This window comes from Dipodomys merriami, unplaced genomic scaffold (genome assembly GCF_024711535.1).
Source record: "Dipodomys merriami isolate MVZ:Mamm:240054 unplaced genomic scaffold, mDipMer1.0.p SCAF_50, whole genome shotgun sequence".
Classification (NCBI taxonomy): domain Eukaryota; kingdom Metazoa; phylum Chordata; class Mammalia; order Rodentia; family Heteromyidae; genus Dipodomys; species Dipodomys merriami.
The window spans coordinates 9,521,059-9,546,712 of record NW_027206069.1 but is presented as its reverse complement, the minus strand read 5'-3'; the positions used below and the strand labels follow the sequence as shown (position 1 = coordinate 9,546,712).

Sequence of the window (25,654 nt, the reverse complement as noted above, 5' to 3'; positions counted from 1 at the left end):
TTGATTCCAAATGTGGCACCTCAGAAACCAATGGATCCTGACGCCACCAACACAGAGCTTCTGGACCTTCTTTGTAAGAAGTGAAAGGAAACTTGACCTTGTACTGTGTGCAACCCACATCCACTGTTCTGGCTACATGGTTAGTGCAGAGCTCACAGAAGCCTTACCCTGCCTGGAACACCTAAAGTCTCCCTGCACAGGGGGGTGCCCCAGGCTGGCAGGTGCCTATCAGCCTTTTCTCCCAAAGGAGGCTGCATTGGTAAGTCTGAAGGAATTCATCCTTTCTCTGTGAGCTTCAGATTTGGGACACCTGTTTGCATGTGTTTAGTTTTTGATAGAGAAAAAAAGCAACGAACGAGAACTGAGGGTCTGGTGTGAGGGAGAAAAAGGCAGGCTGCAGCTACGCAGATGTTGCAGTGACTAAGGACCCACAAACTGTCTTCTAACCCTGAGGTCTGAAGCACAACACCTGCCACTGTGGGGGCTTTAATAAAGACGCTGCCACTGGGTAGGATGGGAGCATCCATAAATGGATCCTACGGACTCAGCCTCAACTCCTCAAAGAACCCATGGCTCCTGGGCTGGATCAGGAAGGCAGTAGCCCCAACCTTGTTCTCCAGCCTGTGACTTGTGCTAATGCTCTTAGCAACTCTCTGTGCATCTAAAGCTTTTGAAGGAGGAAAATCCCAAGTTCCTGATAAGGTAAAGGATGTGGACCCTTGTAGGGAACTACAAAGATGGGGAGGGCAAGGTGGCTAGGGCCACATCTGTCCATCTCTCTCTAGGTTTTTTTAGTGCCAGTACTGGGGCTTGAACTCAGGGCCTTGGTGCTGTCCCTAAGCTTTTTTTTTGTTGTTCAAGGCCAGCACTCTCCCACCTGAGCCACAGTACCATTTCATTTTCTGGCTTTTTTAAAATATTTTTTTAACACAAGATGCAATTTAATTTTGAAACTTTTGTCAACTGGAATGGGTAGGGGCAATAAAGGGGCAAAGAGGATGCAGTGGCTGGAGAAAACCTAAACTGAAGCAACTAGGCCACAACTCTGAGCTTCACAGTATTGGCTGCTTTTCTTGTGTGAAGATACTGGGTTCAACTTTCAAGTAGCGGGGGAGGGGGGAGGGAGATGGGAAGGGATGGGAAGGGGAAGCAAAGGAGGAGGCAACAATGCTTGATAAGAAATGTACTCATTATCTTGCCCATGTAATTGTAACCCCTCTATAAGGTATTTTCACAATAAAAAAAATGTCTCACGAGCTGGGCATTGGTGGCTTACAACTATAACCTAGCTACCCTGGAGGATCTGAGGATCGCAGTTCAAAGCCAGCCTGGACAGGAAAGTCTATGAGACTCTTATCTCCAATAAGTTATGTTACCAAAAAAAAATGCTGGAAGTGGAGCTGTGACTCAAGGGTAGAGCATTAGCTTTGAGCACAAGCAGATCAGGAACAGTGCCTAGGCTTTCCTGCCCAGGTTGGCTTTGAACTGTGATCCTCAGATCTGGGTCTCCTGAATAGCTAGGATTACAGGTGTGAGCCATTAGCACCTGGCATCTAGGGGTTTTAATGAGGCATTGTCAATAATGACTAGTATTTGTTGGTTTTCTGTTTTGTTTTGTTTTGGTGCTGGTTCTAGGGCTTAAACTCAGGGCCCAGGTACTGTCCCTTAGCTAGCCTCTTGAGCCACACCTCCACTACTAGGTTTTTAGTGGCTAATTGGAGATAAGAGTCTCACAGATTTTTTCGTGCCTGGATGGCTTTGAACCACAATCCTCCTATCTCAACCTCCTGAGTAGCCAGGATTACAGGCACAATGCCTGGCTTATAACTAATCTTTTTTTTTTTTTTTTTTGGGTCCAGTTGTGGGGCCTGAACTCTGGGCCTGGGCACTGTCCCTCAGCTCTTCAGCTCAAGGCTAGCACTCTACCACTTGAGCCACAGCGCCACTTCCGGCTTTTTCCTTTTTGCTTATGTGGTGCTGAGGAATCGAACCCAGGGCATCATGCATGCAAGGCAAGCGCTCTACCACTGAGCCACCTTCCCAGCCCCTTATAACTAGTCTTAAACATCATGATGTGCTGGGTGCCTGTGACTCACACCTGTAATCCTGGCTACTCAGGAGGCTGATGTGAGGATCTTGGTTCAGAGTCAGACTGGTCAGGAAAGTCCGTGAGACTTTTATCTCCAGAATATGGGAAGTTGTGCTGTGGCACAAATGGTAGAGTGCTTACCTTGAGCTGAAGAGCTCAAGGACAGCACCCAGGCCCAGAGTTCAAGCCCCACAACAACCACCACCAACAACAAAATCCTGATGCACAGGCCCTACTGAAGATCAACATCAGTCTTGGAAGTGACTCTTGGTTTTTCCTTCAAAGCTCTACCAGTTATCAATCCATACTGGTAGGCTTAGGGGCACTGACTTGGGGTGGCACTCCCTTCCCTGTGATAGTCCTCCAAGTAGTCTTCATAACAGAGAGATTGTCAGTGGTTTTCCAATAGCTTCCCCTAACTTTAACTTTATCCTCCTCCTTTCACTGTCCCCCTCCCACCCCTACCCAACTGTCTGTCAGCTTTCCAACATCATGGAGGATAGTCTAACCCTTTGGAGCCCTTCCCAAACCACTAAATGATAAACAAGTTTAAATAAAACTAAAACCAACCCTAAGAGCAGAATCATCTACAGTGTCAAAATGAACCAAACACAAGATCTCTTCAAATATTTAATCGGTTTTGGAGAACTCTGCCTTCCAACCCAGTTGAGTAAAAGTTCTAAAGAAAGCATGATTAAGGAGTCCTCAAGAAAAAAATAAAAGATAGGGGAAGCTGGGACTGGAAGACAGAACTTAACATGTGCCTGAGGCCTTTTAAAGAATTCTAGCACTTAAAAAATACTCAAAATGCACAAGGAAAGATTAAACAGTTATACAGATTTAAGAACACTGAAAACCTCTTTTATAGCTGAACATACCAGACACAGTTTTGAAATAGACTCTTTAAAAACCCTTACATCCTGTTGTGGTTTGTTTCCATAGCCTTCTCCGTACATGCAAGAAGCAAACTAGCTAGCCCCAGCATTCCCCGAAATCTCTTGGGCCTTTGCAAAGCAGCAACGCAACAAGAGACAGAAGTAGAAGAGGTGAGAGCAATGTTCACAGTCTTTGAACACCATTCACACCCCAGCCAACCTAATCTATGTTTCTTTCAAAAAGATTGGGAGTAAACTGAAGGCCTTGAAAATCACCAATGATCTCACATCAGGGTGGCCAACAATAATACTTTTTGATAACGGTTTCATAAGAGCTGGGATGTCCTTCAGAGGATAAAAAAGGCAGGGGTCAGGACACCAGGCTGCCTCCTCTGGAACAGTTCAGCAGGAAAAGTGCAACGTCTGTCTCGCTCTCATTCTTGCTCTTGTTTCCTCTCTTCTCCTGTCCCTTGGTGCTGGTGAGCGGCAGTGTCCCAGGCTGCGGCCTGAGGCTCAGAACGGGTACTGCGACACGTATATTCGCAGTCGGATCACAGAGCTGCCTCTGAAGTTGATGACGGTGTTGACAGTGATCATCTCCAAATCCAGCTGGATGTCCCGGGGACCTTTGATGGGACGTGTCATCACCAGAGTGGCACTGATGGGGCCTGTTTGCTGCAGACAGAGGGGGTGACATTAGCAGAAAGTCAGGCTGATGGCCCTTGGCAATCAGTAGTGCCATGATTTCCCTCCAACTCTTCCTACCCTGCACCTGGTTCTAAGTCCTTAGCATTTATGTTGTAAATACAAAATCTACAGGTGATTTAAGGTAAATGAGAGGTCATAGATCATATGTACCTATGCAAATACTATGACATTTTACTAAGAGACTTCAGCATCAGCATTTTGGTCTCCTCAAAGTTCTTGAGGTCAGTCCCTCACCATCCTAAGGAATAATTGAAACAAATGAATGGGCCATTGAGCAAACTTGTTACACAACTCAGGACTATCCCTTCATCTTTGCAGGCCTCAGATCTAAATGAAGTTTTACATCAGATCAGTAATTGTCAAACAATAACATCAAGAGCACTGCGGGATTTTTGTTTCTCTACTGATTCTGTGGCTTGAACTCAGGGCCTCGGTAATGTCCCTTAAGCTATGCTCAAGGCTAGCTCTCTGCCACTAGGTGCCACAGCTCCATTTCTAGTTTTTGAGTGGTTAGTTGGAGATAAGAGTCTGACAGGGACTTTTCTGCCCAGGCTTTGAATCACCATCCTCAGATCTCGGCTTCCAGAGTATTATAGGTTAGAGCCACCAGCACCTGGAGCCCAAGACTTTCTAATTTGAAGTAATGCCTACGAGAGGTGACATTTGTTAAGAGTCCTTGTCTAGAATTCTGTGGTCGCTTCCAGTTTCATCTTCCATGACTCTATCACTGAGCAGCTAATAATTTCATGTGAACTCTTCCCTTCCATGGACTAGTTTTCTTCTTTTTTCTTTTTTTTCCAGGGCTGAGGACCAAACCCAGGGCCTTGCGCACGCCAGGCGGGCGCCCTTCCTCTGGGCTAAACCCCCAACCCCTTCTTCTTTTTTCTTATCTTTTCCTTTCCTTTCCTCTTTTCCTCCCCCTTTTTTTCATTTCTTGGAAGTGTTGAGGATCAAACTCAGGGCTTTAGTACTTGCTAGGTAGATGCTCTACCACTTGAGCCAACCCCTCAGCCCATGGAACCTTTTTCTAGAACTTTAAGGGAAGCAGGGAGAAAAGGCTGGCATCAATTCAGTGCCCACCAAGGAAGAGGCAAGGAACTATTCCAGTTATTTCCATGGACTTCCATTATTCTAATCCCCATAAGAACCCCAAAAGTTCTTGTTATTGTAAGTGCAGTCCCTAGACCCATCAACAACTGTCACCAGGGAGGAGTGTCAGAAATGCAGATTCCCAGGCCCCATGTCCCACCTACTGAGCTTGATAGAATCCCAAGGTAATTTTTGTACACCCAGACCACAAAAAAAAATAAAATGCTGATCTAAAAGCACAGGATTCTAGTGAAAGACCCCAACTGTCTAAGAGCTGTCCTAAAAGTATGTCCCATTATCTATCATAACCAAGCCAACTGAGGCCCAGTAATGCTCATTGCTCAGGGTCACCTGACTAGTCTAGAGAAGAGTCTTTTAGGTTTGTCTGTCTCATCTAAGTCACTTTGACACTTTGAATTACCAGAAGAGACTAAGTCTTTTGCCTCTTCTCCCTGGCACTAAATGAAAGATGCTTTGGGTCCATGGGATGGACAAAAACAAGACATCAGCAGAGGAAGTATCATGACAGAGAATCAGGTTGGGCTGGACAATCACGTCCCAGAAGCTGTTGTGTCCAGAAAATGAAAGCAACAGTCTCCGTGAAATGAAAGAACTTGACTTGTGTAAAGCCATACCAGGCAATTATTCTGTCTCCATGAAGGAAGTTCCTGCTTCCTTGGGAAAGAGCTGAATATCCCCAAAGACTGCCACTGGCAGAACAGGGGCAGGGCTGGCACAACGGATGCAAGCCACGTACTCAGGCCTCCCCTGTCTGCTGGGCAGCTTTTACAGCCTCGCAGTCTCCTCTTGGTATTGGCTTTCTGTGTTCCCGTCAGCATCCGTGTCATTGTCACCTCCGTGTGCAGAGGATCTCTTGGACTTCCTTGCCAGCTCTTGCAAAACCTCCAAGCCCTAGGCCAGGACTTCAGCCATATAAGGAAATGCCCAGAGCATTTACATATGCAAATCTCTCACCAGCTTTCACTATTTGCATGAACAGAGGCCAACGCTAAGGACGATAAATTCATGCGATAGACCTCTAGAAGACAATTTACAAGGCCTAAGGTCCAAAGTGGGAATGGAGTTTGTGGAACCTTTTAAGTTATTCCTTTGGGTTTCCTGGAAAAGGTCACAAAACTGGGGCATGGTATTAGAATATCTGATTCCAAAAAGGTTGCTTCCACTCCCACGCTCTACAATAGGGTCTCAGTAGCTCTCCATTTCCTGTCACCACACAGTACTTGCTTGACTTGAGCATTGTGAATTTATGTTCTGGTGGCTCTGTCGTGTCTCCCTCTCCCGGTTTGAGCATGAATATTTGGGCAGAAGCTTTCATCCTGTTGGTTTCTGAATTCCAAGTGCCTGACTCAAATCTCCATTGATCGTGGTGCCCAATGACTGATACAATAGAAGAAAACATGAGAATGGCTGAGCGCTGGTAGCAATAACTAGAACAGGAAAATGCTTCCATGGCCTGCCACATCTGTGTCTTCCTGGTCCTGCTCCCAAATGCACACAGGCTTGCTCAACTTGTAGGTTGGCACTGCCTAACATGTGGCAAGCAGCCTAGCAGGAAAAAGTCAGCTTCCCTGGCCCTTGTCACCTGGTTCACGTGTGTCATGGAGTAAATACATTTTTGGCACAGGCTGAGCCTCATGACCATGCTCCTTCTGGCCCGAATTATATCCCCAAGCCACCTGGCGAAAATTAAAAATTAATCACCTGTACTCTGTCCAGGTCTTGTGATGCCCAAGGAGCCTGTGTGAAGGTACAGGTGACTCCATGCATGTATGCACACACATATGCATGTATGCACGCATGTATGTGCATGGGTACCTAGGTGAGTGCGTGTGCACATGTGGATGTTAACTTGCCTTGTGGATGAGATAATGCTCCTCCCCAAGGGTTTCTTGTAAAACATCAGTGAATCTCAGGGTAGAAGGAACTGAGTCCCTCCCCACTACCCCATGATGCTCTAGGGCTCCCAGGGGCTCATAGCTTCTTAACAACAGTGGTAACAGGGGTAGCAATAGCAACAACCAGTGTCTACACAACAATGACGAAGGTTTTCTCGAATACTTTCTATTGTGACTAGGTGTTAGGACATATTTCTCTTATTATCTTAATTTCTTCTGAGGCCCCAAGTTATAAGGATAGATAAAATATACCCCACACTCTAAAGAGAGCTGTAAAGGCCCTGAATAAGGACTGCCTGCCTGGGTGTAAGCACATCCCACCAGCACACTGTCAAAAGTCTGTCTGGGATACAGGGGGCGAAAAGGGGTTAAAAGGCTTGAGGTGATTCTACTAGTCACCCACCTGGTCATCCTGTGAAGTGACTGCCCCCTAGCAGGGCACCAATGCCCAGCTATAATGGTAACAATTGAGTAAAACCTTGGCCATCCCAGCCACGCCCTCTCCACCACCTGTACCCCCACCTAAACCAAAGGAGCCACAATCACTGCTGCTCCTGCATGGAGGGGGAGAAGAAAGCTGCTTGCTCTGGACCAGGCAGGGGGAAACTTGACACTGAATGAGGCTGAGAGGCTGAAGTTCCCACTTTAAGCCAGCAGGACTTCTGATGAATGGGACACTCAGGAGGAACTAAAGGTGAACGATGAGATGTCACATAGTTTGCATAGGTTTGAGTCAGAGGCAGAGAAAGGGGAAGCTCTTGACTCTTTTACCCAAGCCAAATGCCGCTTGTCAGCTAAAAAAGTCATTCTGTGGACCAGGAGCTAAGCTAAGTGGATGAGCTCATCTAATCCTAATGTAAATACTGTTTGGAACCCTTCTTTACAGAAGAGGAAACGGAGGCCAAGAAAGGCTAGGTGACACCCATGGTCACTTGGTTGGGGCAGACTGAAGAACACAGAGTGAAGCCAGTGAGCCTGGCCCAGGAGCCACGCTAGACTCCTGTGACTGGTCTCCTGGTGAGGTCTTGTGGCTCTGGACAACTTGAACACTCAGAAGGCCAGCTTAATTGGGCCAGTTTCTCTCTCCTGCTCCTCTGCCCTTTCCTCCTTCTGCCTCAGGGCCCTATGCTAAGCCTTTACTTTTTCTTTCGTGTGTGTGTGTGTGTGTGTGTGTGTGTGTGTGTGTGTGTGTGTGTGTGTGTGTGTGTGTGTGTGTGTGCGCGCGCGCGCCTCAGGGCCCTATGCTAAGCCTTTACTTTTTCTTTCGTGTGTGTGTGTGTGTGTGTGTGTGTGTGTGTGTGTGTGTGTGTGTGTGTGTGTGTGTGTGTGTGTGTGTGTGTGTGTGTGTGTGTGTGTGTGTGTGTGTGTGTGTGTGTGTGTGTGTGTGTGTGTGTGTGTGTGTGTGTGTGTGCCTGCCTGGAGTAGTGAAGTTTAAACGCAAGGCTTGGACACTGTCCTTTAGCTTTTTTGCTCAAGGCTGGCACTCTACCACTTGAACCACAGCTTTCCTTCTGGCTTTTGATAGTTCATTGCAGATAAAAGAAGTCTCACAGACTTTCTTGCTGGGGCTGGCTTCGAACCACAATCCTCAGATGTCAGCCATCTGAATAGCGAGGATCTGAGCCATGGATACCTGTTTCCAAGCCTCTTTTCTCATCCTAGAATGTTTGAGGGGCATTGAGGCCAGGAGTCACCCTTATCCTTGGGTGTTTTCAGCCAGTATCCCTTTGTTCTCTTGGTATCCTTACATCTGTCTTCTGAATAAAGGCTAAAGCATTGGGCCCATCTTGCCATTTCAGAGAGGTATAAGCTCTGTACAGCTCTGATCTCTGAGTTCCCAGGGCTCCCTTGCTGTGTGACAGGCTGGACCCAAAACAAGTTCCCAGAAAGGGGATGTCCCACCTATCCATTTCAGGAAAGGTCAGTTACCTTTCCCACCATCCCCAAGTGCCTCTCAAGTCAACAGCCACAAGGGCTGTTGGGTAGAGGGTTACTTGGGGGATGGTGTCATGTGGAGTGTCATCATGCCTATGAAAGGCCCTGCAGATCCCCTGATTTGCTCAGGGTTGGAGCAGGGACCAGAGGCAGGGGGTATCAGTGACAATGGATATTCAGAATATGTCCTGTGACACTTTGTCCTTCAGATGACAAAGGACAGCCAGCCCACAGAGGCAAAGCAAGGGTGTTCTGCTGTGGTAATTATATGTTTAGAGAAAAGAATACAGCTCTGCCTCTTTCATCCTACAGAAACTCTTCTACTCTTCTATACTGCCCCCCCCCCCCCACACACACACACGCACACTTCATCCCAAGCCCTCAACGCTGCTATCATGATCTACTGAGCCAGGTCTACTGGAGCTCTTTGGATCATATAACCAAGAAGACCTGGTTACCAAAACTATACTAGTGAGAATGCTCCAGGCCCTGAGACCTTTTCTTTTCTTTCATTCTTTTTTCTTTTTCTTTTTTTTTTTTTTTTTTTTTGTCAGTCGTGGGGCTTGAACTCTGGGCCTAGGCACTGTCCCTGCTCAGCTCAAGGCTAGCACACTACCACTTGAGCAACAGCCCCATTTTCGGTTTTCTGGTGGTTCATTGGAGATAAGAGTCTCATGGACTTTCCTGCCTGGGCTAGCTTTGAACTGTGATCCTCAGATCTCAGCCTCCTGAGTAGTTAGGATGACAGGCGTAAGCCACTGGCACCCAGCTTCCCTGGGACCTTTTCTAATCAGTTCTTTCCACTGTTTCTGCAGATTGAAAGAATCTGTGAGGAGCTGGGAATGGGACTCAGAGCTCTAACATGGAGCTGTTGTGTCACTGTCCTGAGGGCAGCCCCCCTGCCTCCCTACCATACCTGGTGGTTCGCATGAATCTTCTGCTAGAAATGCAGTATCCTGGCAGAATAGACGGAATCATGGCCCCAGACATAGCCAGCTCCCAAGTCTGGTTATTATATGAGGAAAAGAGGTTTTATATACGTGATTAAGAATCTGAACACACAGGGAATCTATCCCAGATGATCTGGACTAGCCTTAAATCTGATCACATGTGTCATTCTGAGAGGGTGGCAGAGGGAGATGTGGTATGTACAGGAGAGGAGGAAAGTGTGGCCATGGAGATGGAGACAAGGGGGCATGGCCAGGGTCAGGCCATCACTAGCAGCTGCAGTAAGCAACAAATGGACTTTCCTCTAGAGCATCTGAAGGGAGCTCAGCACTGCCAACACCTTGAGTTCATTGCAGGGAAGCTGATCTCAGACATTTGATTCATAAAACTACAAGAGAATAACTTTCTGTTGTCTTAAGTCACCACCATTGGGGTGACTTGTTACAGCCCTCACTGGACCTTTCTGACCATCTTCTGAAACAGGTTCCCTGGAGCTCTGGAATCTGCTTTTTGGACAGGTGTCCAAATTCAGGCTGAAAGGTAATATCACTCTAAGCCAGGGTCTCTAAAGAGGCTTGATCCCTCCAAAGAATGTAGGAGATAAATCTCAATAATATAAATAATATGGCATTAAATCTATATAATTTGTAAAAAAAAAACAGTGAAAATATTTTTATGATATGTGCTTTAAGACTTTCTACTGGTACAGTTAAGTCAATGCAGCTCTATCAAACTTTATATGATAAGAATATCTGTATCTGAGCTATCCAATATGGTAGTCAGAAGTGCTAGAGAATACTTGAAATGTGGCTAGTGCCATAGGAGAACCAAAGCTGCCATTTTATTTAACCTTGATTAATTTAGATTTTAAAATTTAATTCGATTTTGAAAGTCATATTGGCTACTATGCAGATAATGCTGAGAGTCTACTTGCATGAGCTATATCTTTCCAATCTGTTGGATGTGAGAACTACAAAAGCAAGTATTTGGGAGTATTTTCTTCACCACTATATCCTGACTTTCTGGAAGTACATAGTAGGTGCTGCACAAATATTCGTCAAATAAGTGGATGAATACATTGAGAAGGGAATGTCTCCTGCACTCTTTTAGAAGAAAAACAAAAAGACCACAAGTGCCTCCTGGCCTTAGTTCTCACTCCAGTTGTGAGGATGCTGGAGCTCAAGGAGGAAAAGCATCTTTCCAAAATCCACACAGGAAGTGACAGAAACAGAACCTGGCATTCCTGACTCGTAGCTTTTCTCTCTTCACACCTGACCCTCCTAGTTGCACTCTTACCTGTTCCCATGACAATACCGTTCATCATTAAAGATGGTGGCGTCTGCTCACCACTCTCTCTTACCCGCATATAGAATTCGCGACCCTCATTCCCAGATTTGATCTGGAAAATATAGTAGGCTCCAGGGTAGCGGGTTGTGGCTTGCATCTGGAAGATGTCAGCAGGAACAGAGCGTCCTGACACCACATCCATGTCCCGGAACAAGATGGTGAAGGGCTGGTCTCTACAGCCAGTATTCTCAGCGGGGCACATACAGCGGCTGGTGGGAGAAAAATCATGTGAGAAAGCTCAGCAAATCCTCTCCTGGTGCAGGTTGTGTTTCAACTCTTGTTCAAAACAATGAGGCTACACCTTTCCTATCACCAAATGCTATAACTGGAGAGCTGGCTCTGTTCTCAAAAGTCGCCAGCCTGTAGATAAGTTCTGCTTCCTAGAAACAGCCTTTTCTAGCATCAGATATTCTGGCAACTAGAGGATACAAATTACATCTCTGGTTTTCAGAACACTGGCACATCCTTGAATGTGCTTTACAGTCATTAAAATGTGCGGATGGACACGTAGTCCCTTCCCTTCCCAACCCAAAGATGCTCATTAAGACAATTTTAAAAGTGAAAATTACATTACATCAATGAGTCCCATGGATCTTCTTACCCTCTCTATTGTACTTAGCCCATATTATATTCTGTATAGAATATAATTGAATCTTTTCATTAGATAAACAAAAGCTCAGAACTTACCGTGCACAAGACATGACATTAGACACTTGGAAATTTAATAACCAAGACTGTGACTTCAAATAGCTTACTTTCTACTGAGAGGAACAAATTAGAAACATAAATTATCTATCATATAAAGTAGCTAATTTGAAACACTAACCACAGCATGTCCTCATATAAAATCATTGACATTTAATGCCACCCCAATTTATCCCTGGCCCCTCCCTTACTCTCCCCCCTCCCTCCCCCCTCCCCCTCCACTCCTCATTATTGAGAATCCTTGTAAGAAGTGCAATTCATAAAGAATGAGTTCAGCTCTGGACCTGTGCCTCTGTGTCCAACACGGCAGGTTAATATTGCTGGTTTTATAGCACTCTCTCTCCACTCCCAATCTAGCCACAAAACCTACTGGTTCTACTGTTAAAATAGGTTCCAAATCTATCTCCTTGTCACCATCGCCACTGTCCTGGCCATCCAAGCCTCCATCACCTCTCACCTTGGCCCCTGTGTAGCCTCCTAACAGGACAGAGTACCCCTTGTCACACATAAATCAGACTAGCTCTTTTCCTTGTGTGAGACTCTGCAGTTAGCTGCTGCAACTTGAGTGAGCATTAAACACCCATTTTAGCTTCCAAGACCCTACAGGATCTGGCCTCTGTCAACTTCTCTTGCTATTTCTCACTACCTATACTCTCAGACTACAGTAACTCAACTTCTTTCCAGCTCATCAAAGTTACTCTTGGCTTTCAACTGCTCCCTCTGTTCTTCCCCTCTCAGTTTAGTTAACATCAACTCACCTCTCCAGCTTAGCCCTAAGGTCATTTCCTCAGTGGGGCCTTTAGACTCCTAAGTCTAGAACAAGTCTAGCCTCCTCTTCCTTTTCCTTGTAAACTTCCCTGCTTTCTGTTGAGAGAACCTGTCCCAGTCTATGACTGTGAATTCATTTATGCACCAGTTTGCTCAATGTCCCATTCTTCCACTTCACTGAGCTCCACAAGGGCAAAGCCCACGGTACCTTGCAAAGAGCAGGCGCTCCACTAAGAGTTAACAAATGAGAAAGACATACAAAGAATTAGCCAAGTATCGTTTCTTTTAAGGCTGCATCCAAATAGCCAAGTCAAAATATCTCTGGTGCCAAGACATCCACATAAAACATCATGTGTCACACAATGTTTTAAAATAAGTACTTCCTAAAAGAAATTTGGAGGAGGGATCACTGGCTCCCAGATGAAGAAGATCACGAATAGCTGAGAGAGAGGGCATTTGAGCAGAGATTTGAAAGATGGAGTGAGTCCACTGAGACAGAAGGAATGCCTTCCATCTGGCAGGAAGTGTGTGTGCAAAGGCAGGGAAGCTGGGCACATGGGGCAAGGGTGCCGGTGAGAGCAAATCCTGTGCTGACTGGCGGGAGCCCAGGACACCTGAGTTAGTGGGCAAGAATCAAAGGAGAGAAGAACCAAGTATTTTCAGTGCCAGGGATGAGACTTGGCTGGTAACACCAGCGCAGAGCTGCCAGTTGAACAGGATCAGTTCCCAGTCACAGACAAACCCAGGAAGAACCAGGCACAGAAGCTGGCGAGAACAGCCTGGAGCTCTGTGCTCTGCTACAAAGAGCCCTTGAACCAGAAGTCCAAGAGTCTTGTTCTAAAGGGTTGCTTGGAAGCACAATTCTTAACAAGTGAAGATGGTTCTGAAGGATCAACCTGTCCTGGATTTGTTGTCTTTTTGCCTATTTTGATCAAAATAGGAACCATACTAGAAAGCCATGATTCCAACCTCTTATAAGTGCCTCAGTCCAGAAGGTGGGGGCGGGGGGAGGGGCTGATGTATCCCAGGCTCTCTACTGAAGACTTGGAGTTACTTAGAGGTGGTAACTGTGTGGCTGACTGGAGAGAGGAGGTGTGTGTGTGTGTGTGTGTGTGTGTGTGTGTGTGTGTGTGTGTGTGTGTGTGTGTGTGTGTGTGTGTGTGTGTGTGTGTGTGTGTGTGTGTGTGTGTGTGTGTGTGTGTGTGTGTGTGTGTGTGTGTGTGTGAAGTATAGTCTGAGATGGAACTGATATGGTACAAAAGGGGCTAAAAGAGAAGGAAAAGGAACTTGTAGGATGCTAAGCTCAGGAAACAATGTCCTAGCACATTTGCCTTATTGAAGATGTCTTCTCTTTATTTTCTCTTCTCTGTGCTAGTATATATCCTCTGGTGATTTTGTGAGTCTTTGGCCATGATGAAGTCAGAAACCTGATTAGAGCAAACTAAATATCCTCAAGTATTGAGAATTCTCTAGAGAAATCTTCAGCAACTGGCCACTCACAGAACAGTCCCAGGAGATCAAAAGCTTTCCCCCCCTAGGAGCTTGTCTGAAAAGCAGGCGTATGGGTCCTAACACAGGCCTACTACATCTTGAATGTGCACTCATTCTCAGGTAAGGAAGGCTCTGTGTGTTTTACCTGAGATGCCCAGAGCCGAAAGACATGAAAGGGAAAAGGAATTTCATGAATCCTGACTTTCTATTTGGTTAGCTTCCTAGAAAACCATCATGCAGCTTAGGTGTGAGTAGGGAGAGTGGCAGAGAAGAGAGTTTGTGTGCACAGACACACATATTCTGTGCACACACACACACACCTACACACACACACACAGTGCATAGTCAGGTCTCCTAAATTCTTGGCTGGTGTATTCTCCTTTACAAGACGTGGTCAGCCTCCTGAACCAGGTCCTCACCTACCTAAGGGTGAGTGATGACTTACTTATCACCAATCAGCAGGTAAGGTTCCTCACAGCGGATGGGGTCGATGCATTTGAACCCCCCTTGTAAATTGTAGCAAGTCTGTAGCGGGGTGCAGGTATGGTTTCGGTGCTCACACTCATTGATGTCTGAAATGTGGGGTAGATAGAAAAAAAAAGTGTCGGTTCCGGACCTTGTGAGTGGAGTCAGGAGGCGCGAGCCACCTGGCCTTACTGAGTTACACTACTCAATATGGCAGCCATTGGCCCCGTGTGGCTCTCATTAGGCCATAGAAATGTTGGTACTATAAATTGAGATATGTTATAAGAAATCCAGCAGATCTCTATCAATTAGTACATATAGCTATATATTCAGTATCTCATTCGTCATTTTTATGTTGAATATGTGCCAAAATGATCAGATTTTGGATTGGCTATGTGAAGTAAACTACAGGATTTAAAGTAATTTCTCCTGTGTCATTTTTATTGCTTTTTAATTTGGCCGCTTGAAAAATATAAGATTATATTGATGACTCCCACTTGTAGTTCACATGATATTCTTTTTGCCCAAACAGGACCACAGAGAATGCTTGCTCAATATTTGGGATAAGGCAGCTTTCAGGAGACTGATCACGGAGCAGCTACTTCTGTATAGACCCAAGCAGGGAGAGTGTGGGGCTGTCAATCTGGACAGTCATCATCAAGCCCTTTCTCAGCCCAGGATCTGGACCCTCCGCGGAACCTTGCTAGGTTTCTCATGTGCACAAAATCTTGTTAGCATTCAGCTGCTAGGAAGCCAACAAAGGCAAGCTGAGTAAGGCCCCACAAGGCCTGGTAAGAAACCCAAGCTCTGGTCTCCAAGTAGGGCCTGATCACAAGTTGTGGTTGAGTCTGGAGCAATGCTCAGAGAGGCTGCAGAAGATCCACCTGGTCAGGCAAGAACCAGCCCCCAAGAAGTGCTATCTACCGCTCCACATTTTGTTACTGTGGGTGGCCCATGTCACAGAGGAAGGCATTAGCTCGGATATCTTGTCCAGGGCTGCTACTCTAGGAGCCACCAGCACCCACTCATATGCCACTTCCCGGAAGCTACACAGGACTCCTCAGCCCTGTCTGCAGATAACCACTTGAGCCAGCTCTGGCCCTTTGGATAATCTTACCCTGGCAGCTTCGATTGTCATCCAGCAAGATGTAGCCTGGTGGGCAGGAACAGAAGTATGTGCCAGGCTGGTTCACACACTCATGCTGGCAAAGGAATTCGGAGAAGCTGCACTCATCCATGTCTAGGGGTTGGGGGTAGGGTGGTAAGAGGAGAGACAGGTTACATTTGCCATGTTAGTATCACAGAATATCTGGAGATGGGGCCTGAGTAGTCCTCCACTCTAACTCATGCATTCTCCTAATAGATACAAGGACTTTACTGCCACAAAGATACCAACTCACGTCTTGAACACTTCTGACCACAGGAAGCTCATCACCCAGTGGGGCCCGCTGAGACTTGGACAGCTCTAATGGTTAGAAAATTCCTCCAGCAAGCTTCCCACATCCTCGCCTATGGCTCAACCGCATCATTGACTCGTTACTGACAATGTACTTGCACTGTTGGAGCGCCCCTCCTCCTCTCACCTGCCCAGGGGACCTGGATTTGCTTATGCACTTGGGTTATGGGTGCAGACCTCTTCCCCAAGGCCCCAAACCATTCCCTGGGTCAGGTTTTTCACTGGACAACCTTAACAGGGTCCACAAGGGAGGAACAATATTGTTCCCATTGCCCAGAAGGGGGTGGAACCCATTACATTCAAACATCATTGGACCAAAAAGAAATGTAAAAAATCTTCTTATAAGAGAAAAGTGCAGGGTGTCCTGGGGTAGGTAAGCCCCCAGTCTCCTATATTCTGCCTGCCTTGTTTGCTCCTGGGACAAGGGACACATTGGCCACTAGCCAGCCTGAAACTAGCCAGGCCAGGGCCTCCCTCTGGCTGTCCCCATGAAAGTAGGGGAATCTCAGCAGCAGAAGCAGGAGGTCCAGAAAAGCCAGCCCTTCAGTCACATACAGAGTTTGGCAACAGAGTCCCCATTTGTGCCTCATTCAACAAACACGCCAAAGAAAACATGTTTTTCTTGAATTTGTTGTTTCCCGAAAACTTGCTTTCACTAGTTTCCCCATGTGACATGTCCTTGGATTACTCTGTAACTCACAGGCCACTGGTGGCTCAGATCACCCAGAGAGGCTGTCAGCAGGAAGCAGGTCTTTCCCCCACGGTGGGAGAATGCCAGGTGTGACACACCTGCATCTGACAGGGAAAACTAGGCTGATTCTCTGCAGTAACATCTGTTTCTGCTGGGTCCCCCCAGAGAGAGAGAGAGAGAGAGAGAGAGAGAGAGAGAGAGAGATGGATCCCTGACCCCAGTCCACCATGTCACAAAGAGGTCCTTATTTATTTCTGTGAAGTTTTCAAGTGCCCTGTCTTCTTTTAGGAGACTTAGTAGTGACACTGCCAGTTCTTGAGGCTTGCCCAGCATGGGGTGGGGGTGGGGGTGGCGCACGGGGCGGGAAGGGGTGTGTGTGAAAGGAGCTGACATGTCTCAATTATTTAATCCTACCTCAAGCCTGCCAGGGAAGCGCTGTCACTGTCTGTATTTTCCAGAAGAAAAATTGAGGCTTGCAGAGGTTAGGCAATTTGACCGAGTTCACAGATAATGAACAAGTAAATAGAAAAGCTGGGACTTGAATGCAGCCAACATCTAGATTTGATGCTAGTAAACACGATGCTGTAATATCCCCCTGAGTAATGATGTGCAAGACTTCCAACCAATGGATTTGGGAGGGTCCTGCAGTGGGGAGGGGGATCCCCCCAACAAGGTTAGCTCCAGTGCAGATAGGGGGTGTGCAGTGACACCCACCCCTGCCTTGCATTGAGGAGGAAGGGGAAGTAACTGACCTCGGCTCTAGCTTTATCTTTGGGTCCACAATTCCCAGACATCACTCACAAAGGGCTATGCTCCACCCTCCACTAAAAAGCTGAAATCCAAGACTGGTTTCTGGCAGGGAGCACACATTAGACCATTTTCATTCCTCCCCATGAAAACCCTACTATGGTTTCCAGGATCAGATCTGCCTAGTGAAGCCCTAAGGGACCAGGAGACAAGGCCGGCAAGGGTCTGGTGTTACCCAAAGGGGCACATTGTGACCGCACAGTGAGGACAACGTTCCCTGGGGAGATGGAGGAGCATAGATAAGTAGGAAGGTGCAGAAAGAAACTCCTGTTCCACACTTTTATTCAGAGCCATTGTTAGTCTGTTCATAAAGTCTGTGGTAGACAGAGGGTCATATCACCAAGGAGGAGTTGGCCATTTTAGGAAAAGTGAGTCAAATGAAAATCCTTGCCAAGCCAGCAAGGATTTGAGTTCTTCAAGAAGTTATCAAAGTCTGCATGGATGGAAATATCACAACCAAAGTCCTTGTACAATTAATACATGTTAATTTATTAAAAAAATAATAATAAGAGCCAGGTGCCAGTGGCTCATGCTACTCAGGAGCTGAGGATTGCGGTTCAAAGCCAGCCCTGGCAGGAAAGTCTGTGAGACTCTTATCTCCAATAACCACCAGAAAACAGGAAGTGGCACTGTGGCTCAAGTGGTAGAGTGCATGCCTTGAGCTGAAGAGTTGAGGGACAGTGTCCAGGCCCAGAGTTCAAGCCCCGTGACTGAACCCCCCCAAAAAAATAAGCAATAAATTAATTAATTAAAAATAAGAGAAAGAAGACAATCCAAAAGTTCTGAAGATTTCCTTAGGGGAGTAAAGGTCAACTACTGTTTTTATGAGATGAAGGTGGTTAGTTAACTGGATGGTTGTTGAACTAGGAGTAAACAGGCTCAGAAAATTCCTTGGCTAAAGAAAGGAGCAAACAATAGAAGCAGAACTTGAACTTAGCTCCATTTGGCTCGGGAATCTCTCATACTGGCTCCACAGGTGGCCAGTAAATAAATGCCTGTGGATCTGCAAGCAATTTTGGAGAAAGAACAACCCCATCTTGTAAGCTGAGCGTCCCATACCTCTTGGTTTCATGGCCCAGATTCCCCAAGGAGTACCACAGTGGGGAACGGAAATCTAAGAAGAAAGTGGCCTTTCATGCTGCTGAGTATTTTTTTTTTTTACTGCGTCTAGGACTTTAATCAGGCCAAGGTTCTCTGTAACTGTCTGCTTGGGGCTCTGACAGGCAGGGCCTGGCCCTGGCTAGCAAGAGGCTCTCATTTGTTTCTGAGAATTCGATCTCTAGAACACTTTAGCTTCCCCTGAAGCTAATAAACAAATTTCATTCATAGCCCAGGTCAATTCCTGTCACAATTTCCATTGTGTAGAACAAAAGGATTTTCACACCCTTAAGCACAGCCCACTTATCTTGGAAAGTACAGGGAAGCATTATTAATTCAGACTTCACTAATGATAACTCTTGATATTGAAAAGTAGATGGAATGGATTTTACTTTTATGTAACACTTACTAAAGAGACAGGAAGAGGGGAGGGAAAGTTGTTCCAGGCTCTGTGTGAGATGTTACAGAGTAAACACAGGCCAAAAGTGGCCCTATTCTCAAAGGAGTTAATAGTTTATCAATAGTTTTGTAACAACTGAGGAAATTAACGCTTAACTTTCTGGGGAAAGGAGGAGGTTAATAGGAGCATTAAAATAGAGTCAACAAACTAACATGGGTAGAGACTGACAACTCATGCTTGAAAAGTCAACAGGCTTGGCATTGGTGGCTCATGCCTGTAATCCTAGCAACTCAGGGGGCTGAGATTTGAGGATTACTGTTCAAAGTCAGCTCAGGCACCAAAGTCTGAGAGACTCATCTTCAATTAACCAGCAAAAAATCAGAAATGGAGTTATAGCTCAAGTGGTAGAGTACCAGACTTGAGTAAATATGCTCAGGGGCAGCATCTATGATGAATCAAATAATCTAGATTGAGGAAGATAAATGTTTCATGCCCTCTCTCTCCTATGTGAAATCAAGATCTGAAAATGGAATGGATGACAGGAACGTGGAACTGTTTGAAATATGTGTACGGAAGGGGGGACCCAAGGGAGGAGGGAGAGAGAAAGGGCAGGGTAGGGAGTAAATCTGAGAAGTATTTCATATACATGTATGAAAGTAGACCAATGAAACTGGCTAGAAATTGTTTGGAGGGGAGGATAAGAAAGAGTAATAGAGAGGGTGGATTTGATTAGATAGTACATTATATGCATGTATGGAGATATCATGATGAAACCACTCTGTGCAATTAGCGTATGCTAATATAAAAACAGAGAGAAAAAAAAATCTCATTCATTCAACATTCAAGCTTTCATTCACCAGTCCAAGAACTATTGACTACATGCCCACTTAAGTGCCAGGCCCAGAATTGGGTATTGCTTATTGGTAGATTGAAAAAGCTCACAAAATATATGCACTTATGTACAGGATTTATTTATTCAATCCCTCCTACCTAAATGAGCTATGCAATTATCCCTGAGGCACTGCTTTCTATAAATACAACCTGTGCTACCCCAGGACTTGGAGCAGTGCTGGGTGAGAACAGAGCTCACATACTAACAAGCAAAGTTGGGTGGCTCCCTTCCTCATTAACCTCATCTCAGACCTGCACAGTTCCTCCATTGACTTTTGCACTAAGGGTCAGATGACCAGGAAAGTTAGACTACACCCACCCACCTCACAGGTGCATCTCTTTTCTGGTGTGATTGTAATCCTATGACACTGGGAATCATCTCTAACATTCCTGGACTTGTGTCCAGGAAATGAGAGGAAACATCTGTGAAGGAAATCCTTGCCCCACATCCCTATACCCTATATACAGATGGAAATCTCCAATGCCAGGCCCATTACCACTGCAATTGACGCCATCATCCTCCAGTTCATATCCTGGGTCACAGCGGCAGATGAAAGAGCCATAGGTGTTGACACAAGTTTGCACGCAAGGGTTCTCAGTTGCACACTCGTTCACATCTGCAGAAAGCCAAAATACATCACTGACTTCATACAACAGAATAGCCACACTCGCAAAGAAGAAAACCCACACCAGCAACAAAAATCTATTATGGCTAGAAGCACAGAATTATAGGTACCAAGGATCTCCATCTAGGACCTATCGAATTACAATGTCAGACTATTGTCCACTGGAGGACTAGGGCCTTTATGTGCAGGCCCTTCTGGGATAGCCAATCAGGAAGGGAGAGAAACAGCATATATATACAACAAAGGTGAATATATGTATATCATTTGTACATATTCTTGCTAACAAATCTGCTATCTAAAGGTCACCCACAGGGCTGGGAGGTTGGCTCAGTGGTAGAGCGCTTGCCTTGCATGCCTGAGGCCCTGGGTTCGATTCCTCAGCACCACATAAGAAAAAAGCCGGAAGTGGCGCTGTAGCTCAAGAGGTAGAGCACTAGCCTTGAGCTGAAGAGCTGAGGGACAGCGCCCAGGCCCAGAGTTCAGGCCCCACAACTGGACCCAAAAAAAATAAATAAATAAAGGTCCCCCACAGTTTCCAGATAGTACTTATTCTTTCCCTACATTTGATCACTAATGAGCCTTCCACTCATCCTTACTATTTGTGACTAATCTAATAATATATTTATTATGTAGAAGTAGCCCCAACTACCTGAATCCTTATAAAAAAAACAAAACAAAAACAAAACAACTCTGCTTTGGGACCATTCTATAGGTTCAGTAGGCTAAGATGACCATAAATGGGGCATTTATCAGCTTGAGCATGGCGATAGTTTCCTATCAAAACTAATGAAATTATGTTTCTGCAATAGTGAACTTTATTGTACATCAATTCTACATCAACAAAGCAATGTAAATGCTGTTGTAGATTGAGCCAAGCCCCAGTCCACATGCTAACAAGATCTTGGTTGGAAGTAGAACGTGAGTCAAGGGGCTTTCCACAATTCACAAGATTCATATCTCATGGCGTCTTGGGATGACAGAGACAAGGGGAGCCTTTCTGATGTAGGCATTGATCGGCCCTCTACCAGCGTCATATACTCCACATGCCAAATGACTGAGATGCCCACTGGGGGGTCTTCTGCCCAGCTCAACTTCTTAAGGTTCTGAATAGTGTGTTCTCAGAAGCTAAGATCTTCATGGTGTGAGTTTGAGGAGTTCTACACAAAACAAAGGATTAATCTCATGCTCACAAAGCTCCTGAATTCTGCTGTCTTTGGAGCTCTCAAAGGAAAGAAATACATGAATTCCCTGTAGCACAGGCCCACTGAGATTCCAGTCTTCTCTGGTGACCATGTGAAGTTGAATTTTCTCCACCTGGGCTCAGCAGAAATCCCATTGCTTAAACTGAGTGTTGAGGTCACATGGGCCAGTGCTAGAATAGATCAGGATGGAATTCCCCAGCTTCTGGCTCCACACGGGTAACATAGAAATAAATGAGCGCAGCCGTATCCTCCCAAAGCTCACAGCGGCTTCTGAGAACAGAACTGAAAAGATCCCAGCCTCTGGGCCTAACTGCCCTTCCCTGCTAGCCCTCGCCAAAGTGCCCCTCTACATCCTGAGAGGGTAACGCCTGATGTGCAAGGTTGGGAAGCTCACCCTTGCTTTCTCTCTCAACTTCATCATCACCTGAATGCCTGACTTTTGTCAATTGTCTTATCCTATTTGAGCCTGGACTTCCTTATCAATGAGCAGGACCACAAACACCTGCTGCCTATTGTTAGGATTCGGTGAGGATAACAGCCATACCATGCTTTGAGGAGGATAAGCACTCTTTCACATGGGTGAGGGGCTGAGATGGCAAAAGCTCCATGGCGGCCAGGTGCTGGTGGCTCACGCCTGTAATCCTAGCTACTCAGGAGGCTGAGATCTGAGGATTGCGGTTCAAAGCCAGCCCGGGCAAGAAAGTCCGTGAAACTCTTATCTCTAATAAGCCACCAGAAAACTGGAAGTGGCTCTGTGGCTCACGTGGAAGAGTGCTGGCCTTGAGCTGAAGAGCTGGGGGACAGTGCATGACCAACCAACAAAAAAAAGCTCCACGGTCCATCATAATCTGTATTGCCTACTACTGTTGACACAACATCCCGGTGGCTTCATGCCCAGACCCAAGTGCCTGCTGTTTTATCACACTGCTGGGGTTGGCACTGCCAAATGTATTAACTGCTCTTTGTCACACATCCGTCTCTGAGAGGCCTTAGGACACATGTGGCTTTTGGCTTTGCTATGCATGGCTGCCCCTCTGGAGGTACTGGCTGGGTTGCACCGTGCCAACCTCTGAGGGAAAAATCTGGGCTGGCACCTCCAGGGCCCAGCCTTGGCACCAAGAAGTCGGCATCTGCCCTAAGCAGCTTATCGCAACAGCAAAGGAGCCAGGCACCCGCTCCCTGCTCCAATGGGAAGGAAGGGCCCTGCTCTCAACTTCCTCAACCTCCAGGCCGGGCTCTGTTCTCACAAGAAAACCACTTCTCCTGGCAAGAGGAGCCCGGCAGAGACTTTTTGGAACAATTAGCCGAACCAGCTTTGGAGGCAAGCCTCACAACGAATCCAGATTCAAACCCTTGAACGCTGATGCCTTCCTGTTTACCCAGTGATTTAGATATGATTAAACTAATGGAGACATAATATCCTCTGACTGGCTGGCCAGGAGCCTGAGAGCCAGAACTCACTCAAATAGTGTGACAAGTAAATGGGCCCAGTGGAACCTGGTGGCCGGCTCCAACAAAGACCTCATTCTGGTCTCTGATGCTGCCAGGGACCGGGGGCCTGGCTGAGGCTAGGGTGGGGAGCCTGGGGGCCAGAACTTGTCCGGTGTTAATTCCCTGAGTCTTTAGTCTCTCGTTCACTTCCTGCGAAGAAATCTTCTGATGGAAACAGAGATAGACACGCAGCTTGCTTTTCTTACTGATCAACATTCAAAGTGAGCATGTGAAACCAGCAAGTGTCTTTCTCTCATTCCAACTTCTCGGGCCATGCTGAGAAAAGCATCTTCCCCCTGGCCCCCTCCAACTCTTTCCTAAGCAACAGACCCCCTCCTGGCATAGGTCAGAGGGGAAAACCTCAAGTGAGTGACTTTGAAATTATTCACAAACCCTTGCAACATGCGTATACATTCATTTTGTAATTCATCAGGAGACAGAGGACCCTCAGATCCCTCACTGGTCCTCAGGAACTGAACTTAGGGATACAGGACATGTGAGAAATTGTCTGATAAGTTAGAAAGCTACTGGCTAGCAAACACAGAAAGAGAGGCAGCTCCACAAACCCGGACGACTGTAATTCTGGACTCTACAATACTCAGAGCACCTTCTGAGCTGTTTCACGTTACTCCAGTTCAGGTCTCAGGTTTCTGTAAGCCACGGGGATGGGGGAGACGTGACAAGGATTAGGAATCCACTTTAATGACCGTGTTTCACAGACAGGAATAGTCATGCTCTGAAAGAGACTGCATCTCTTATTTCATACCACGTCCATACCTTGGCAAGACCTTCCATCCTCATTGAGGGTGAAACCAGGGTTGCATGTGCAGGAATACGATCCAGGAACATTTGCACAGAGCTGCTGGCAGTAACCATAGCGACATTCATCAATGTCTGGAAACAGAAATACAAGCAGGTAAGACAGCTCTCCCGGACACCATCTCCAGGGTGATGTGTCAGGAAAGAAGTGCCAAGAATAGGGCTGCCCTCTGGGTTATAAGAGTCCACCACTGTACAAACCATTGACCTCACGGAACCCTCTTGGTTTCATGAATACCTGAACCTCTCCTGAAAGTTACTGCAAGAAATGTCTTCTTTGAGTAGGCAAGATGGCATCCCCAAGTTTATGAAAGTCTAAAATGTAACAAAGATTTCTGCAACCTGAAGGTTTGGCTCTGATTCCATCTGAACCTCTCACTGCCCTGGGAAAGGACATGTTAGTTTAACATGTCTGAAGAATTCACAGCAGTGCTCCAGTGTGCTCCCTGCCCAGGCCCATGAACAATTAATATGTGCAGCTGTCAGGAACAAGAGCTGCTGTGGGCCAGGATGAGCTCTGCAGGGCTCCAGGGAGCCTTAGGAATCCACTAACCCAAGGATGTTCACATTCCCATTGGCTCTTGTTCTTGCACTGGAGCGGACATAAAATTCTGGATAAACCCACTTCTTCTGAGCCATAGCTGGACTTCCTAGGGGAGGCAGCAGTGCAGTGGTGAATGGAGCTGTTCAGCAGAGCTGGGTAATCTGACCTCCCTCTCTGTCACATATGCCAACCCACAGGGAGCTTGATGTCAGCAGGAGAGCACTTCTTAGAATCCCTGGTTAAGGGGATGCTAGGCTAGACAATTCATTCCTGTAAGGCAAGGTGTCTTGAAGGAACCATCAGCCTCTGGGAGGTGATGGGGGCCCCACTGTACAGAGTCCTGCTGGGACCAGTGCGTCCAATTGAAGCTAGAACAAGTCCGATTCTCATTCCTTCTTCTCCCACGAAATACCCACATTCCCACCATATCCTTGGAAGCCTCTGGATTAAGCTCCGCACCTCAGCCTCTGTTGTCAGCTTCTTCTACCTGTTGTCCAAAAGCATTCTCCTTTCCTGACCCCATCTCAAGCTTTTGCTTCTTATTCAATCCTCATCAGATTCTAGGCCCTGTCTTGTGACTATATTTTCTCTGACACCAGCTATGTCTAACCTGGCCCAGCCCACTGCCCTCTGAAGGCTGAGCAGCTCCTGCTTGGAAAGCCCATTCACTTGTACAAGTTCTTCCCATGGTGCAGGTGGGCAGGCCATCCACACCTGGGAAGCAGCAGGGGTCAACGAGGAGACCTTTCTTCTGGGAGTGCCTGGGAAGGAAGACAGCCCCTGTCTCTCCCTTTCCTGTGAAACTAATGCCTCCAAAGGTGCACAGAAGGGTTGACAGGTAGCCAGCCATGGAATTTGCATTTGGAAAGAGAAAGAAAAGTTTGGCCCAGACATGAATTCCGCCACAGTCAGGAATGGTCTTCAACTTACATGTGAGCATGAGTGGGTTGTGCCACACATAGCTCTGCATTAGGCCCCCGTGATCATCCCTCCCCAGATTTTCCACTCTGGGGAAGAGAACAAGCCCGCCCAGGTAGAGGAAGGTCTCTGTCGTTGGCACCCCTCAGATGGAAGGGTTTCTTAGTCCTAAGGTTTCTATAATGGGCCACTGTACCCTGGTTTCCTCTACCTCTCTAGCACCCCTTGCTGGTGGGAAAAAAACATGTGTGCAGCAAGACCTCATGCTAAACCCAACTAACTCTTTGTCCCAAATTTTCCTCTTCTTTGAGCTTATCTCTGCCCCTATTAAAGTCAGATGACATAATATCTAATCTCTCTTTCCAGCTCTGAAAT

General features: G+C 46.5%; 1 protein-coding gene across 1 annotated transcript in view; it reads right to left on the bottom strand.

The window, feature by feature from the left end:
• Positions 1–2,706: 2,706 nt before the first annotated feature.
• LOC138810509 (fibulin-5) overlaps positions 2,707–25,654 on the bottom strand; it is a 69,787-nt gene continuing 46,839 nt past the window's right edge. Inside the window, exons 6-11 of the mRNA XM_069997722.1 lie at positions 23,776–23,892; positions 20,177–20,296; positions 15,454–15,576; positions 14,317–14,443; positions 10,921–11,116; positions 2,707–3,639 (exon numbers count right to left, since the gene is read on the bottom strand). Coding sequence (XP_069853823.1) covers positions 3,478–3,639; positions 10,921–11,116; positions 14,317–14,443; positions 15,454–15,576; positions 20,177–20,296; positions 23,776–23,892 — 845 coding nt within the window. The 3' untranslated portion in view covers positions 2,707–3,477. The remainder of the gene's footprint in view (positions 3,640–10,920; positions 11,117–14,316; positions 14,444–15,453; positions 15,577–20,176; positions 20,297–23,775; positions 23,893–25,654) is intronic.